This window comes from Haliaeetus leucocephalus, unplaced genomic scaffold (assembly GCF_000737465.1).
Source record: "Haliaeetus leucocephalus isolate CR32 unplaced genomic scaffold, Haliaeetus_leucocephalus-4.0 Scaffold217, whole genome shotgun sequence".
NCBI lineage: Eukaryota > Metazoa > Chordata > Aves > Accipitriformes > Accipitridae > Haliaeetus > Haliaeetus leucocephalus.
The window spans coordinates 6426398-6444899 of NW_010972653.1; the positions used below are offsets into that span (position 1 = coordinate 6426398).

The 18502-nt window shown below is 35.1% G+C and overlaps 1 protein-coding gene across 3 annotated transcripts in view; it reads left to right on the forward strand.

Moving 5' to 3' along the window:
- Nucleotides 1–18502, forward strand: part of KIDINS220 (kinase D-interacting substrate, 220kDa) — an 80385-nt gene that overhangs the window by 15329 nt on the left and 46554 nt on the right. For all 3 annotated transcript variants that reach the window (XM_010566696.1, XM_010566697.1, XM_010566698.1), the window contains exons 5-17: nt 1163–1261; nt 2226–2327; nt 2784–2882; nt 4408–4605; nt 6655–6753; nt 9215–9313; nt 10017–10115; nt 11075–11252; nt 11784–11948; nt 13333–13512; nt 13886–14051; nt 14987–15138; nt 17550–17839. In XM_010566696.1, coding sequence (XP_010564998.1) covers nt 1163–1261; nt 2226–2327; nt 2784–2882; nt 4408–4605; nt 6655–6753; nt 9215–9313; nt 10017–10115; nt 11075–11252; nt 11784–11948; nt 13333–13512; nt 13886–14051; nt 14987–15138; nt 17550–17839 — 1926 coding nt within the window. The remainder of the gene's footprint in view (nt 1–1162; nt 1262–2225; nt 2328–2783; nt 2883–4407; nt 4606–6654; nt 6754–9214; nt 9314–10016; nt 10116–11074; nt 11253–11783; nt 11949–13332; nt 13513–13885; nt 14052–14986; nt 15139–17549; nt 17840–18502) is intronic.

An 18502-nucleotide genomic window follows, 5' to 3' on the forward strand; every position in this document is an offset into this window, starting at 1 on the left:
TTTTTTTTAAAGTATTCTGGTAAAATAAATGTTATCTTTTCCCAGAAGTTACCTGTCTGTATTTACTTTTTCTCTGGACAACTGTGATTATTTGTATAGCAGTCTTTATTCTCAATATCCTGGAATTTGTTTTCGTTCATCTTGCCAGATTTTTTGTATGGGAAGGTGGGTGCTATAGTCCAGTCCACCTAAAGAATTACAGAAATTACTTACGTGATTAGGAGGTTAGATGCCTCTGAAGAGGTGGAGACTTGTCTCCATTGACTGAAGAGGGAATTAGGTACCTGCAAGGGCTGATTTTGTTCTGCTTGAGTATGGAAAATCACTAGGGGAGAATTCGAGTGCTTCCTTTAATTGAAGTTCCACTCTGTCTGAAGGCTGAGGCATCTTGCCATGTCCTACTAATCTAGCTTTTTCGCAAGTGTAATGTTAAATACATCCACATGGCCAGTGGTTGATTTCTAGGCCTGTGTCAGTCTGAGAGGGATCTTTTACCTCCCCCAAGGTGTATTATGAAGAAACAAATAAAAATTGTGCTTACAATTATCAGAGGCATACTGTTATTTTAAAATTAGTTTTGGTTACCTGACCTGTCAAATGCCTTAGGTAGCGAAACCTTGTTGTCTCCTGGTTTACAAACTGAAATGAACACACCAATGCAGTTTGAAATGAATTGCTCTTATTACTCCCTTAAGAGGACACAGGATTTGCTTCTTTTTAGTGAAGAAGCAAATCATTACATAGTTCCTTTATGAAGTGCAGCTGTCTGTTACACAGATCAAAAGTAAACCCTCCATGTTAATTGATTTGGATTCTAGACTTCTGTTTTAAGATAGTGCTTTCTTTTTGGTAGTCTTCTTTTTGTCCGGTGATCTGATTTGTATGCACTTGAAGTCTGAATTGAGTGTTTACAGCAAATTCAGGAACATTTAGGACATGATAGTCTCCCAAGTTTTGCATACAGCAGGAAATTAGTGCTTTCATAAGTGTGCTTATTATTTATCCTACATAAGTAGGATTAGAAGGTTGTGTAGTCAACCCTTACTACGTTTTGGACTTGCAAAATAGTCTTAGGACCAATACAAAATGAAATAGAAGTCATTAACTAGGTTTCTAAAGAGTATTTTTCAGTTTTTACATTTCTTTGAATTGTGCTTGCCAGGGAGGATGGACTGCCCTGATGTGGGCATCATATAAAGGCCGTACAGAAGTAGCTAAACTGCTGCTTGAGAAAGGAGCAAATCCAAACATCACAGGAATGGTAAGTTTTAGTCTTAGATGCCCCTTCTTCCCAAATGTTTGAAGTCCTGACTTGTGTCCTCATCTTATTATCTTGATTAAACATTTTGCATTCTTTGCAATATAATATTAATCACTATAATTTATGTAGAAAGGGATTGCTTTAATAATCTGTATGACAGCCACTGGGTTTTTTTATTAATTTTAATTTTTTTTAATTAAAGCAAATGAGTGTATAGCTCTTAATAAGATTCAAATTAGCAGGAGAGGAAATAATAGAAAAGATAAGTGGTGTATCTAATGCTACTTGTATAACAATTGTCATTTTTCTGCTCCAGTAGAAGTTAATAGAGTAACTAATATGTGCAATTTCAAAGCAATAATTGTTTCATAATAGTTACCAAATGGGTTAGATTAATATGTACAATACATGTGTGAGAGGAGAATTAAAAAACTAAGTTTTTGAGGTTTATTTCATTTTATAAGCATTTTCTATAAAAGTATAGGCACGTTGAAACTTGAGTCAACAATTTGTTTATACTGTTGGCTCTCTGGTGTTTGAGGCAACAGTGAACAATCAAGAAAGAACACTAGTGACTTACCTTTCTGATTGTTGATTTCATCTGGTTTGCATATGCAGCTTCTGCATGCATGACATATGACTGATCTGCAGTCCTGATATTGCATATCTGTTGCTTTTCTCTTACGTTGTAAAAGTTTATATTAAGGTGAGGATGTGAATTTTTAAACTTTGTTTATGGAGTTATAAACCAAAATTGATTCAGAACAGGAGATGTCTTGCTAGATGTCATCTAGACAACGTACCAGGCAACAGTTACTGCTATGTAGTTAGATTTATTTCTGTATATTCCTTCTTCTATGGGTTTATTGTCTCTTGGAGCATTATGATCAATATTGTTCATGAAAAATAATTAAGACTGATTTTATTTCATATGGTGTGGTGGTTTTTTTTTTTTTATTCTAAGCAATACAGTGTTTATCCAATTATTTGGGCAGCAGGACGGGGCCACTCAGATATAGTACATCTCTTACTGCAACATGGAGCTAAAGTGAACTGCTCTGACAAAGTAAGTTATATTAATAAAATATTTAATTTCTTTAATGCTTGATACATTTTTTGTAAAAGTAAGTTTTATTAAAGAAATAAAAATCTATGATTTTTTGATTGGAAAAACACCCACTGTTATATTTTGCCCATGAGATTTGTATTAGTGTGCTAGAGTAAGTCATTATACTTGCAAGAGGTTTTTCTGTAGTATGCTGAAGGTGATTGTGAACATTTATTTCAGTGGGGCATATTTCTGTTTTCTATGATATTGGAAACCGTGCTATCCTAGGTTGCATAGAAAAATAATTCTTACAGCTATCATTTACAAAGAAAAAGTTAAAATGGCTTTTCAAATGTTTGTGTTAATTCACATCTTTGTAAAAACCTAAGCAATAAAGTATAGGATGAATACTAGATTGTAGGAGATTCTAAATACAGAGAACAATACAATAAAATGTTATAAATGTTTTTGCAGTATGGAACCACCCCACTGGTTTGGGCAGCGAGGAAAGGTCATTTGGAGTGTGTGAAATACTTGCTGCAGATGGGAGCTGATGTTGATCAAGAAGGAGCTGTAAGTAAAAAAACCGTTCTTCTTCCAGTGATAAGGTGTGTGTGGGTACATACATCTGTGTGTCCTGTTTTATAATACAAATACAAAAAAATGCATGAAACAAGATGAAATGTTGATGTTGGAGTACATTATTTTCCATCTACTTGCAAACTACATGTAAGGATTATTTAAACTTCTTTGTGCCTTTTAATAAAAATATTATGTAACTAGGGAGTTGTATTGACAGTTGACACATTATGTCAAGTGTAAATTTTAATAAACACAAATTAATTTAGGTTACTGTTCTCTGAAGATTAACACTGTCAAAATTAATTCTGTACCCAAGCCTGGTATGTCAAACAACTTATTCCTCAGTGCTATTTGAAAAATAAATTAAACACAAAGCATCTTTTGAAAATAATAATGGCTGTTGTGCCTTTTCAGAAGTTGGACATTTTTTAGAGGTTTTCAGCTGCATATTGTTTTTAAATAAAACAGTGTTGTGGTTTAACACCAGCCAGCAACTAAGCACCACGCAGCTGCTCACTTGCTTCCCCTCCCCGCCTCCCAGTGGGATGGGGGAGAAAATTGGGAAAAAAGTAAAACTCATAGGTTGAGATAAGAACAGTTTAATAGAACAGAAAGGAAGAAACTAATAATGATAGTAATAACAATACTAAAATGACAATAATAATAAAAGGATTGGAATATACAAAACAAGTGATGCACAGTATAACTGCTCACCACTTGCCAACCGATGCCCAGTTAGTTCCTGAGCAGCGATCCCCCCGAAGTCCAACTCCCCCCAGTTCATATACTGGACATGACATCACATGGTATGGAATACCCCTTTGGCCAGTTTGGGTCAGCTGTCCCGGCTGTGTCCCCTTCCAACTTCTTGTGCTCCTCCAGCCTTCTTGCTGACTGGGCATGAGAAACTGAAAAATCCTTGACTTAGTCTAAACAGTACTTGGCAACAACTGAAAACATCAGTGTGTTATCAACATTCTTCTCATACTGAACCCAAAACATAACACTATACCAGCTACTAGAAAGAAAATTAACTCTACCCCACCTGAAACCAGGACAAACAGATTTTAATTTTTTTGTTATACAAGACACTTAAAATGCTTGTCAAAATTAAAAAAAAAGTCAGTAAAAGTTAAGTGGAAAATTAGGACAAATGTTGGTATTCATGTAATTATTTCTGAAGTTCTTTGTGAGCAGTATTGGCAGACCTGGGTGCTCTGATAATACTATGTTCCATATGACAAGAAAATTATTTTACTGTGCATGCGACATTCAGGAGTTAGAATAAACTGATCTGAGCTATACTGCTTGCATCTGAAGTGTTCTCTCCTATAGTACGTGGTTTATTTCTTTTTTTAAAAAAGCATAGCAGGTGCACTTTAAAATGTAAAACTGAAGTAACATTTGGGTGGTTAAGAAAGTAAGGTCAGTGAGTGTTCTTTTGTTATTTAAACTGCTGATATAATGAGGATTTCTGTATTCACTGTACAATAAAATCTGTTGTTTCTGTTTAAAGAATTCTATGACCGCACTTATTGTAGCAGTGAAGGGTGGCTATACGGACTCAGTAAAAGAAATACTGAAAAGGAACCCAAATGTAAACTTAACAGATAAAGATGGAAATACAGCTTTGATGATTGCATCAAAGGAGGGACATACTGAAATTGTGCAGGATCTTCTTGATGCTGGAACTTATGTGAACATTCCTGATAGAGTGAGTAAATATTCATCATAATTGTGGTTTTATATACATGTAATAATAATATATATTTAAATACCAGTGTACGCGAATTTGTGGGTACATGATTTTTCTGGCTTTCTAATTTTTCTGCCATCTAGGGGTATTTTTATGTATTGCTATTTTACAAGCCTGTTAAGTGGCAAATGTTGCTATGTGTAGGTAAAGGATAAAGTACAGAAACTACTCTTTTTCTTTGAGATTCTTGAATTGTGAGTTTCCACAGGGCATGGAAATGATTTATGGTTGTATATTTGTCATATGTGTAATACAAGACTAATACTGAACTAACTTGCAGGTTTGGGGTGGGGTTTTTGTGCATTAATGTGCGTGGTAGTACTCTTAACATTGTAAAACAATGGATATTATAAAAAAGAATATATTTCATTCAGCATCTACCTTTATCTTTTACAATGAAACTTTTTAGTAGGAAACTTGCATATATTAGAGGAAGACACCGGCTCTGGGTTGACATGTAAATGTAACTGTTGAAAGGTGTGCTGTGTACCTGAGCTGCGATTGCATTGTTCAGTAGAGGCATGTAGTACGGGCAGTGACCAGAGCATGAATCCACTTGCTAGCCACTCAGGGATTTATTTGGTTTCTTATATAGGTGCCTTGGATTTTCTGCAGTGTCCTCTTGATAGTCATTTTTTTCTGAAGTGCCAGAGGCAGGCCAAGCACTGCACCCTTGGGGCTATAGGTGGTTAGATACCTAAACTTAGGGGCCTCTGTCAAGTTCAGTGTTTTAGTTCAGAGCAGTAATAGGGTTTTGAGGCTGAATTCCCAATACCTAAATTGAACTGCTTGGGGCTGTAGAGAAGAGAGGAAAACCTCCTACTATTTGCCTCATAATTTTAAAAGGATTTTTGGATGTATTTTCCTATATTTCAGCTGTCAGCTTAGTGCATTTCTTAGATGGTTATGTACTGAGCTGCAGTGTTGCATGTGACAACAAATTTGATCTGAGGCATGTATCAAAGCAAAACTTCAAATATTTAAGAAAATACATTGCAATCTCCCTTCCCACCTCTTCTGTCACAAAATTCTACAACTGTCTGCATTCCTGTGCCTTTAGGAAGGATAAATTACAGCTTCCAGTACAGCTGACTGTAATCCAAAAATACATCAAACAATGAAGTAGTCTTAGTTTCAGATGCTAGAGCAGGTTTTGATAAGGAAAATTTCTTGGTTTGCAGCCAGGTTTCTAATGGGTGTGATTGATAGGGGATCTACTACTACTGAGATTTCTAACTGAGTTCCGCAGCTGTGATTTAGCTATGCTTTTATTTATATTTCCTGTTTCATCATAAAAGAAATATTAGGTAGTTTCAGGATTTCATTTTCTGACATTTCAACATATCCTTACGTGTGTTAAAATCAGATGCCTTAAGCAGAATTGTAACTTTGTTTTACGTATGTGCAACTCCGTTTACCACAGCAAAATGTTTTTTCTTTTGATCAATTTGAGATAAAATCAGCGTTTTGCTTCTTTTCTTTGTAACAGCATAGTTTATAGAAACAGGATAGCAGTCAAATCTGCACAAAAAAAAGGGATAAAATTCTTTAAAATTCTTGAAGATCTTTTGTCAGCTGTGAAACATCTAAAGGAGACAGCCAACATTCTTGTCTGATTGTAAAGAGGTTATTACTGTGAGTGGTTGGTCTTCCTATGAATGTAGAGAACAGCTGGATTTCTTCATATTCGTTATTAATTTTAATTTGTGCTGTTATGTTTTAGGAGAGTGGTTTAAGATGGACCTGTTTTGGGGGTGTTTGTTTTGCCATAAATATATAATATTTCATCCCTTTGCAAAAAAAAAAAAAAAAAAGTCCAGAATTTTTTCTTCTATATAGCTGTTTTTTGCAGAGATAGAACTATTTTTTGTATCTTTAAAATGAGTGCAGATTTCTTGTTGTAAATAGGCATAATGTATCTTTTGAGGCTGTAAGTTATTCTGTGTTACATTTCTTTTTGTTAAATAGAATTAATTCATCTTCAATTTTCTTTCACAATTTTTCTAGAGTGGAGATACAGTGCTGATTGGGGCTGTTAGAGGAGGTCATGTTGAAATTGTGAGGGCCCTGCTCCATAAATATGCTGATATAGATATCAGAGGTCAGGTAAGTACAACAATGTAAATGTTAGAGTAGTTCTTAAATAGGATGTGAATTCGAATACCAAACAATTATACCATGTTTCTAAAACCAGGGCTTTAAAATCTTGCTCAGTCTACTCTGTAGGAAAATTGGATTCCCATCAAACATTAAAAATATGTCATGTTGCTGTGCAGATTTTAAGATACAAGACATATGTAATTGTAATGACTTAAGCAGCATTTTTTTCAGTTAATTTGTATAATGGTTGAAAAGCAAAAGATGTGAATTGAATTCACTTTATCTGCACTACTGAACAGATTTAAAATAATGAGATACTTTAAAAATTCCTTAGTATTATTATTTTAATACTTAATATTTTAAATAACAATATCTTAAAAAATGATACACCTTAGATTATATCTGTTGTCAGTGCAGTTCTGTCACTATGCTTGGTTGGTTCTTGTCTCCTTCGCTAACTTCCTTTCTTGTGTTAAGCAGTGTTGTTGTCAGTGATTTCCATGTTTTCTACCGAAAGCTCTCTTACTCAGCATGGTACTTTTTATTGTTACATTCAGCTTGCTTTCTTTTGCTTGAAGCTATTCAAATCACTCTGCTTGCAGGCACATATGTTCTGCCGAGTTTGAACATGAAACTAACTCGTCACCAAGAGCTGCAAAGATTCAGTGCCTGCTATTGATGTAGAGCCTTTTTGAGAAGCCAAGAAGCTTTTAGTCTGGGGAAAAAGTAGTGTTTGGATCTCTTCCTCTAACCTGCCATTGCAAACCTGGAATTGTGTGTCTCAGCTTCTTGCTGACATGGGTCTGAAAATCTGGAGCTTTTCAATGTCTTGATATGACCAAAGCAATACAAAAACAGCAAGAGGACCCAACCTCCTTGGGGGCAGGGAAGCTTGTGACTTTTGGCAGTGTGAGGATATCTGTATAGCCATTTGCAGTGATTAATCTCGAAAATACATTTGTGGCCTTGTTGACACAGCAGGAGTGAGTACCATCAGAGGAAGGTTCTGGCTATGCTCTTCAGATTACGACCAGCAGTATATAAAAAACGGTGATGAGCGCTAGTATTTAGCAACTCCGCTGCTGTTTGGCACTGCAGCACCTGTCTGCCAGCCAGACCTGTTCTGGGGAGATTTGCTGCCTGCCCAAATCTGTGATGTTCCAGAAAGACTGCTGAGTCTTGTCCAGCCTTCCAGCAACTGTGTTCCTTGCTGCTCATTCATTCATATGGACACTAGTCAGGGGAGACCTTGAGCAGATAAAACATGACTACAGGGCCCTGGGAGCAAGTGTTGGGGCAGTGGGGGGGCTCAGGCTGTGTTGCCCTCACCCCTTCTGGTAAGAGGGAAGGCCCAGCTGGGAGCATCTGGCAGACAAGTGCCTGGCTGTGCAGCTGATGTTGCTAGTGAGGAGGCAGCTTCCTCAGGCTGGTGTCTTGTTGGAAGCCACCTGACTGAAGGACAGAGGACATGAAAGCCAGGTGACCAGAGAGGAAAGAAAATTTAGTGACCAGGCTTGTTAAACTGTCAAGAAGGACTTTAAACTCAGTTTGCTATGAAGCCGGGTGGGAGAGGAAGAGCTGCAAATGAAAGAAGCAAGTGAAAAGGCTGCCAGTGGGATTTTGACATTCCTGCTTAGAAGCAGGTGTGTGTTCAGAGGCTTTTCTTAAATGTCTCTACACAAGTGTGCATTAAACAGAAAGAGTCATGGTGCATTCACTAGGCTACAAAAAGATTACAGGCATGGAAACTTCCTGGTATAGCATACATCACTGGGGAAAAAAAAAAAAAAAATGACACAAGCAGATTTGCAACTATCAACTGTTCCCCCTGGTTCAGTGGTACAATGTATGGCTGATCTGCATTCTGGTACTTTGTGTTGACTTTCACGTCTATCTACTTTTACAGCTTTCCAGCTCACATAGCCTGTTTTTAGGCCAGCCAACCAGTTCAACAGTTTTATTAGGCTATACTGTAAAATTGAGACAAACATGGAATTTTTTTTAAAGGCCTGGAAGTGGTTAGCATTTCCATGTTCTAATAGGAGAGAAAAAAAAAAGCTGCAGAGAAACATGACTTATATAATAGGGGTAAAAAAGACAACACTCTGGAAAAAGTTGGTTTATTTCATTAGAAAACTTGTGTATTTGAGTTACAACTGAATACTCATGTATAGTTTTGGAAACTGTTTCAAGGCAGGTTGAATCTGCTTGGATTGTTAAAGCTCTTAATATATTTTGCACAAGTTTTTAAAATAGATTTGTGTTCTCTAGCCCGATTTCCGTTACCCCCGGCCCAAAGTTCTGCTGCTGTGCCAACTAGATTTGGTGGTGTTTCCCTTTGCCCTGAGCTGTGCTAAAATTTTCTGTATTATGTGCTGTTTTCTATATAGTGGTTGTACTTTATATACAGTTTTTGAAATTAATCCAACTGAAAGTACTGTTAACATTTAATACTCCCTTTTTTCAGGATAATAAGACTGCTTTATATTGGGCAGTTGAGAAAGGAAACGCTACAATGGTGAGGGATATCTTGCAGTGCAACCCTGATACTGAAACATGTACCAAGGTAATGATTAGAACTTTAACTGAATGCTTTGTTTAACATCTGTTCTTTTCTCAGCTCCTATGTGATGTTAAAATCATAATACCAAATTCAGTTTTTTTGAAGTGTTGGTGCTTTGCATGCTGTTAAAAAAAAAATTCTTCTGAGACACGGAATGTATTTTCAGCAATGGTAATATCCATTTTGTTGATAAACATCACCTACTACTAAAACTCGATAGCAGGGAAAGTGTGGATACTTTACCTCAGCATCACTGACATGACCAGCAATAAGGAGTAGAGAGCAGGTGCTACTGGAAACTGAGGAAAGAAGTCTCTGATATTACTAAGCGTGAAAGTTCAGCCCACCATTTCTTGCATATGCAGGAATAAAAACAATAGAGGAAGTAGTATGTACAGCAGTGAAATACCTTTTCAGTGAGTCTCTTTTCAAATACTTTGTATTATATCTGAGTCTTGTCTTTCTCTGTTTGACACTGTTATTAACAGAAGTGTATTTTGTTCTGTGATTCTAATCAATCTAGAATATGGGGTCTGTGATACTTTTTGATAACATGCACTGAAGTGTTGTTACTTGCACAGTAACATATTTAATTAAAAAGTTCCCTTAAAAGTTAGGGATTTAATTTGTTACACTATCACTAGTTTTTGCTTGTTTTTGAGTATACAGAGAAGATCTTTTTGTTAGGCCTACTTTTCCCTTTTAGGATGGAGAAACACCACTTATAAAAGCAACCAAGATGAGAAATATTGAAATAGTAGAGCTTCTTCTGGATAAAGGAGCTAAGGTCTCTGCTGTAGACAAGGTAAAGAATATTTGTTTGTTTAGTTTAGTGTATTTAATAATTTTAGTTTTGCAGCAGAATTTTGTAGGGAGCTGTCAAGGCTAATACAGAAAGAGAGCTTCCCATATGCTTCATGATTAAATAGACCATAATACTTAAATGCTTAGTCTCCTGTATGCTTAATAATTAAATAGATCAGAATACTTAAATATAAATTAATTCCCACAATTAATATATTGATTTTTTGTTTGTATTAGGGTACTTTTAGTAATATGAAAAGAAAAAATTCCAGGTCAGGGATAAAACTTTCACAGATAAGAGTATTGATTCTTAATACACTTGAAAAAGAGCATAGAGAATGGTGGTTATTTGTTGCTGATGTTTGTTTTTGCTTAATAGACACTAAACTAGGCAACACCAAGGACAAATACAATGCTTTATTGCTGTCCTCTTATGCATTACCTACTTTGACTGTAAACCTTTTAAGTATAGGAACATTTATTTGATACTTTTTTAACCTCCTAGTATTATATTTAGGGCAAATAAGTAATAATGTTGATTTGATGTAATAAGGAAACTTTTACCAGAAAGCTTTTTGGAGACGTCTCAGCAGACATTGAAATACTTCTAACAAGCAATATCTCTTGTTCCAAAGAAGTCTCTGAATTTGCTAGTAGACATTTGTTTGTAAATAGAGACTACTGTTTTCATGAACCTTAAGGTGTTATTATAAAAGTTTAAGAAAGAAGATAGTGCCTTAGATTTAGCGTTATAAGAACTGCCTTCTCACAGGTCTTTTCTGGAACTTTTGTAATGCTTTTTCAAGGGGAAAAAATGCTTGCTGAAGGTGTTAATACTGTTGAGAATACCTTAAGAGGTATTTCAAGTAAATACCACATCTGAAACGATGTGGGACATATATTCTGTTCCTAATCTTAGGAATTCATGTTAGCTATTACTAGTTTTTCACTTAATTGCAGAAAGGAGATACTCCACTTCATATTGCCATTCGTGGAAGAAGCCGTAAACTTGCTGAATTACTCTTAAGAAATCCAAAAGATGGTAGATTGCTTTATAGACCCAACAAAACAGGAGAAACACCTTACAATATTGACTGTAGCCACCAGAAGAGTATTTTGACACAGATCTTTGGAGCCAGTAAGTACAACTATTTATTTAATTTTATATTTTTTTGTAATCACTTGTATATTGAGAATCCAGTCTATTCAATTCTGTATGGAAAAGTGGTAACTGTTTAGTTTTTTAAATGTTGCAACTAATGGGAGAGCCTTAAAAAAAAATCAGTTGGCAAAAACATTCACCATTTAAAAGCCTAACAAAGGTCAAATGTACCTTTTACTTTTGACATTGGATACTGTGTGACTTCTGTTGATAGTTTTGTTTTTACTTAGATCTTGCTTATGTAGGAATTATTTTCTTTGACTTGCTCTGATTTGGGATTTTGTTTGAGTCTTTTGTGGTAAGCTCTAATGGTTTTGATAATTACATAACATTTATGTGGATGATTTAAAATTCTTTGAACAAGAATGTGCCAATAGTAACAGCTATTATACGGGAGGAGTATTTATACAAATATAGGCGAACCTGTCCTGATTTTTTTGTATGAAAATTGTCATATTGAAGAGATTTCTTAAAGCAGAGTTCTATAACACAGTATTTTTATTACAGGACACTTGTCTCCCACGGAATCTGACGGTGACATGCTGGGTTACGATCTGTACAGCAGTGCTTTGGCTGATATTCTGAGTGAACCAACCATGCAGCCACCTATCTGTGTAGGCTTATATGCACAGTGGGGAAGTGGAAAATCTTTTCTGCTCAAGAAACTGGAAGGTAGAGGTTAATTTAGCCTTTTCTGCAGGTTCAAATCTATCTATGAAAAGCATCACATGGGAGTTACTAGCTTTTGCAACAGCCATTGGTCCATGTAATGTATCCAGTCTCTGTTTCTGTAATGAAAGGATTTAAATTTTAGCATGGTCAGTTTATCTGTTGGTTGCTTTGTTCATTTATACAATGTCAAGACAGTCTTTGAGTGTTGCTGGCTGTTGTCCTCTGGGTTTCCTGTAGCAGTGAATCTACCCTTTAGGTGCTGCTGAAAGTATGGCTGCTGAAATATGCCTTGCTGGGGGTGTTTGTGTGTCAAATTGGGTTCAGACCTTTTGCTGCAGTATTTATTTATTGTGCCTCCTATGTATCATCTTACTTTTTTTTGAAGTTTAAGACCAAATTTCAGGATATTAATATTTTTTCTCTGTAGTGTATTTTCTGTTTCTAGTTTTCTTCCCCTATATCCTTGTTTACTTTTGGCTTTTTGAACTTTCTGAAATGACAGGGGCAGGCAAACACAGAGAGAGTCAATATTTTTCACAGTGCAGATAGGCATCTTATGTACAGGATGTTTTTCTGAGATGTTTCAGTATAATTCAAAATATTTTTACCAGTCTTGATGTTTCTTACTTTCTGTGATTCCTATGTTTTTAAAAGTTTTTATATTAGTCAAAATGGGGTCTCTGCGTTCATTTTGTTCACCTTGTGCCTCCTGTCATAAAGAAAAAATGATGTGCATTTTTGATTGTGATGTTTATTGCTGATGAGCTCTTACATTTTTAAAACACTTTTTCAGTATTTTCTTCCTGTTCTTCATTCATCTTTTTATTCTAGATTGTGTATTTAATGTTTCTTATTCAATAGATCCTAAATAAGTTTCTTCAGGAATTCCTGTTTTGGTAGATATGAATCAACAAACAGAAATAAATACTGAAGCTTTTACATTGTACTGTTATATCTGACTATTTGAGAAATGTGGTCCAGATTTCAATGATGGGGGTTTTGGTGTTAGGGTGGGGGGGGGGTTTTGACAGATATGGTGGGTTTATTTTTATTGCTGTCATAAAATACTTTTTACAATTTTGAAGGAGGATAGGAAATGGCATGGCTTTTAATATGCCTTTAAAAGCAGAAAATCTGCAGCAAACTGCAATTATTATGTATTTAAATGGTTTAATTCATTGCATGGATGAAAACTTATTTGCACTAATGTTTGAAGAAGAATTCAAGCATCGTTGTCTTTTTTTTTTTGGATCAGTAATAGGGAAAAGTTATACAGTCTAGTGAAAAAGTGTTTCTTTTCAAAGATGATCATTATAATACTTTTTTTGCTTTCTGTTCTGGAATGATTTAACATGTTAACTGGTCTTTTGTCTTTTTGTTTTAGATGAAATGAAGACTTTCGCAGGACAGCAGATTGAACCTCTGTTTCAGTTCTCCTGGCTTATTGTATTCCTCACACTTTTGCTGTGTGGAGGTTTGGGTTTGTTGCTTGCTTTCACAGTGGATGCAAAGCTTGGAATAGCGGTGTCACTCAGCTTATTAGCAGTTCTTTACATTTTCTTTAGTAAGTCTTATTTTATATGAAGTTTGGGAAAGTTTTATCTATTTTTGGAATTCATTATTGTTTTGTAGACATGCTTTGTGATTCAGAAAAAATACTGAATGTTTTTGTAGCAAATAGGATCACTTCAGACCCTTTCCTTATGTTTTGGATGTGATTTGTGTGGGGGCATTCTTGAAAGCAAAGGAGAATTTTGTATATTAACTTCATTATGTTACTCTTACCACTCTCATTTTTAGCCATAACTGTTAAAAATACATTCAACTCCTTTTACGCAACTCTGTGCCATATCTGTTCAAACTTCATGGTTCTTTCAGTTGTGAATGTTGATTAAAATAGAGCCATAACAACTTTTTTAAAATTTTTAATATTTTAGCTGTAATTTACTTTGGTGGCCGAAGAGAAGGTGAGAGCTGGAACTGGGCCTGGGTGTTAAGTGCAAGGTTGGCAAGACATATTGGATATTTAGAGTTGCTTCTCAAACTCATGTTTGTGAATCCACCAGAATTACCAGAGCAAACCACTAAAGCTTTACCTGTCAGGTTAGTTATTTCATTTATTTACTCTTGAATTAATAATTCAGGTTCACTCTGATACTTTTCAAACTGCGTTTTAATGTGCATGTTTATCTTCCTATGAAAAGCTGTTGAGATAACCTGTTTGAAAAATAATAGCCCTAGAAGATCATGTACTTACATTTTTCAGTGTGAAGAAGATAGTAGTGTTTTCAAGAAAACCTCTGTGCCAAAGTTGATGAAAGTTACTGCTTTTTAGTATTAGGGGGTTTGACTATCATCCTAATAAAAATTTGTAACAGACAAAATAAGAATTTAGTTTTCTGGTGTAGCTTACTGTGTATTACATTTAACGCTTGTTTCACTGATTACTTCTGTTAAGGTCTCTTTTTTTTTTTCTTTTCCTTTTTTTTTTTCCTGTAAGTAGAGCATCAGACTGCTCAAAGTTTCTAGTTTACCTGAAAGCAAGAAAATTTGTGCCATGTGTTTTATAGTTTTGTTTATTCCTATTGTTTAGAGACCTGTATTTTAACCTGATGGTGCTTCTATGTGATCTTACTCTTCCGTATTTTATTTTTTTAATCCTCCATAAACATTTGAAAATAGCTCAGAATGCAATTTTAAAAACACTTGTCAATATTATGTTTTGGCATCATAAAGATATTTTTATGTTTTTACTGCCATGTGAGGTGCCATTAGCATGTGATCATTTTTATCTTTTTAAGAAATCAAATTTTAGAATAGGAAGTGGGGCAAAGAAGAGGTTGATAACAGGAGAAGAAATAAATAAATACTTAAATTCCATGTAGAGTTTAAAAAAATTTAAGTATTTAAATATTTTACATTTTGTGCCACTTGAAAAAACTTTCAACTGTAGAGACACAGGAATATTTTTGTTTTGGTTGCCAGAAAATATTTAAAGCTTTCTGAAATATACAAAATACATGTTTTTTCTCTTTCAGATTTTTGTTTACGGACTACAATAGACTGTCCAGTGTAGGTGGAGAAACTTCATTGGCTGAGATGATTGCTACCCTCTCTGATGCATGTGAAAGAGAATTTGGTTTCTTAGCAACAAGGCTATTTCGAGTTTTCAAGACAGAAGATACACAAGGTTCTTATTACCTGAATGACATTTTTGATTATTCCATTTCAATGCTCCGTTATCAAGGTTCTGTTTTTCACATTGTAAGCTCTTTTTAGAAACTGTTGTAGCCATGCAGAAATTCATACAGAACAGAAAACTCTTTCTATTCTTTTGGAGAGAGAAATGCCCTGTTTTCTTTGCTCATCTTCATTTTATTAATATCATAAAGGAATATCTTTTGTGAAGTATAGTTTTCAGAAGTGTCAGTGGAAATGCATTTATATTACATCCTTTTAGATGCAGCGTGATATTTTTCCATAGCAATTAAGCCATTGTGTGTGAGTCAGATAAAGGGAAAAGTATACTTCTGTGTATTGCTAAAAGAAGTTTCTGTTTAGTTGATAGGATTTTAATTCAGAGCTTTTATGAGTGACCACTACTTATTCTTGGAAATAATAAATGTATAGAGCGTGTTGGTCCAAAGCCATAAATTGCTGTGATCAGTGCTGATAAGATGGGATGAAATATTCCTACTTGATCCAAATGGAACAAGTGTTTTTTCTTCTATGCCATTTGTACATCTGTAGATTTCTGAAAAAAAAATGTGCCAAACAGAGTATGATATTATGAAGAAAGGGAGTTCTTGAGGGTAACTTTCAATTCATAGAGGACTTACTTCTGCTTTGAGTTCAGTTTCAGTCAGTTACTTCTCATTTCATTTTGACCCTGACCAGAAATTGAGGAATCTGTTAGATGCTGTCTCTTGTCACAAAGGGAAATGTTTAGACTCTCCTGTCTTGCAGAGGGTGGAAAAAACCATGCTACGTGCTGAACACAATTTACTTTTCATTGTTCTTTGTCAAATTCACTGATGTTCTTTATGAAAGTGATATGTGGAGTTTTTCACCCTTATTTCCATATTAGACATTCTGCAGTTCTCCTTAACGTCAGTGAAACAGCTTTCAAGGTACTGTAATTTCTCTTGAAATTGACTTGAGAATGTCAGTGTAGTGCTGGCTCTTGTGATTATTTGCAGTAATCACTTTTTCCCTTTCATTAGTAATCTTACATTTATCTTGTATTCCTTGGCTCTCTTGCCTTCCTGTGCTCTTCCTTAATATCTAATTGATTATTTTTTTTAATTTTATCTATTTGGTGATCTTGCACATCTTCTCCTTGTCTCCGTATGTTTGTTAGGTCTAGGGTCATAGGTTTCTTGTCTCTAGATGTTCATAGAAATTCCATATCAGTTTCTTTTTAGTCTCCTGTATCTTTAATTTTTGTTACATCTGTAGACTTGCAGACAAGCCTATTCAATTGCCATTTCATTGCTGATGATTCCTAAGTCTCTAATCCAGTGCTATCTCTTTCTAGCTAGAAGAAGCTTACATCCCTACTTCAAAATGTCTATAACTGAATGTAATTATAACTGAGCTGTTATTCTTCTCTTCTTGCCCCTCACTCCTGTCATTACGCATTTCTGTTGCTTTGTCCTGCATCACAATCCTATCTGTCACATATGTCAGTAATATGAAAGACGTTTCCAGCTCATACCCTGGTCTAGAAAATCATACATGGGCCATGTATAAACCTTGGATGTTCTTTCCATATAGCATATTTAAAATTTGATTTTTCTGTTCCAGTTCAAATATTGATTTTTAGCTGTCATCGTTTTGTATCAGATTATTGCTGTGTTCTGTTCTTTGTTATCAACAAACGTGTACAGAAGATGTGAATCTTCTAGACGAGTACACCACTAGATGTGTACAGATCCTAAAGGCAGAGGCTGCCGCTTTGGAAAAAAGCTATTTCTTTGATCACTGCTTTATCTGTGCTAACCTCCAATTGCAATATCTCTTTGTCTCTTTCTTATCAATCCAATTGAAGTCAGGAGTTCTATATTCTCTTCTGAGGCCCTTGTGATCTGTCCAAACCTTACATACTGCAGTCCTCCCTTGTTTGTGTATGTTTTAGCATGAAAGAAAGGATAGTCTCAGGTTGTAGCTTGCAATTTTGATTTAGTTCACCAATGGCACCATTAGTATTAGATTATGTAAGTATCATGTTTCTGTTTAAAATGGAGTAGTTACCATACTGTTTTCCTAGGATTTACTTGCATAAATATACTTTACTAAGAGATGCCACAAAAGGGATGATACCACTGATATGAAATCTATTTAATAAAGATCATTTCCATCCAGTGTGGATTTCTTGAAGCAATGGAAATAAATTGAAGATTAAAAGAATATCTCTGCTTCATAATTTCCAAGAATTTTGGCAAATTTAGACCATTTTTGTCATGCTTGTGACTGGATGGTAACACTGCAATAACCTTTTGTGCAAGTTAGTGTTTTATGAGAAGTGTGCAAGTTAATAGATTTCGTACTAACTGTAATTACATTTTACATTCATTTTAACAGCAAATACTTGTCTCCTAGGTAAAAAGAAATGGAAGAAAACTTGCTGTCTCCCATCCTTTGTGATTTTCCTGTTCATATTGTCTTGTGTTGTTTCTGCGATTGCCCTGCTGGCGATTTTTAATGTAGAACCAGCCAACATGACAGTGAATGTTATTCTTATATCAGTTACCTGTGTTGTTGGTTTGGCCTTCATCTTGAATTGTCGCACATGGTGGCAAGTGATGGATTCAGTTTTGAATTCGCAAAGAAAACGTCTTCACAATGCTGCCTCCAAGCTTCACAAGTTGAAAAGCGAGGGGTTCATGAAGGTAAGCATTTATATGAATTGGCCATTAAAAGAATTGAAACAAAACCCTAAACCTGTAGCCTTCTTAAGATGGGGCACCATTTATTTAATCAGGCCAAGTCTTGCAACATTAGAATGAGCCTTGGTGAGTTTTTACTGAAGGGAACACTTCTGTTCCACTGGTAGTTATGCTTACTGTATGAGATCTGTCTGCTCAACCAGGAGTGTTAAGTTTGGATTAAGTTTTCACTTTCTATTTTTCTGGGAGGAAGGTACTAGGAAAACAGTTGTTCTAAATGATCAGTATTTAGTAAAAGTTTACTTTAGACCACAAGATTAGAAGGAATAACTTTTAAAATAGTCTAAAGGTGAAAAACCAAGGCTAAATTTGGCTGTCTGCAAGACCTCTTTACTAAGAAAGGAATGATAGCACTGGAAGAACATTCCAAAACAGTTCATATATTTCATGAAAAATGATACAAAATATTATTTTTTCGCTGGGTTGTATCTAAACTGATAAAAATGTACCCATCAGGCTGTCATCAAATATCCTATATGCTCCTATTTGAAAATAAGCTTTAGCATCATGATAGTTACCTCCATAGTTTACAGCTAATACGTTGTATAACAATATGTTGTGCAAGTATTTTTGAAATACAGAAGACCATATCTGTGTCTTGCTACT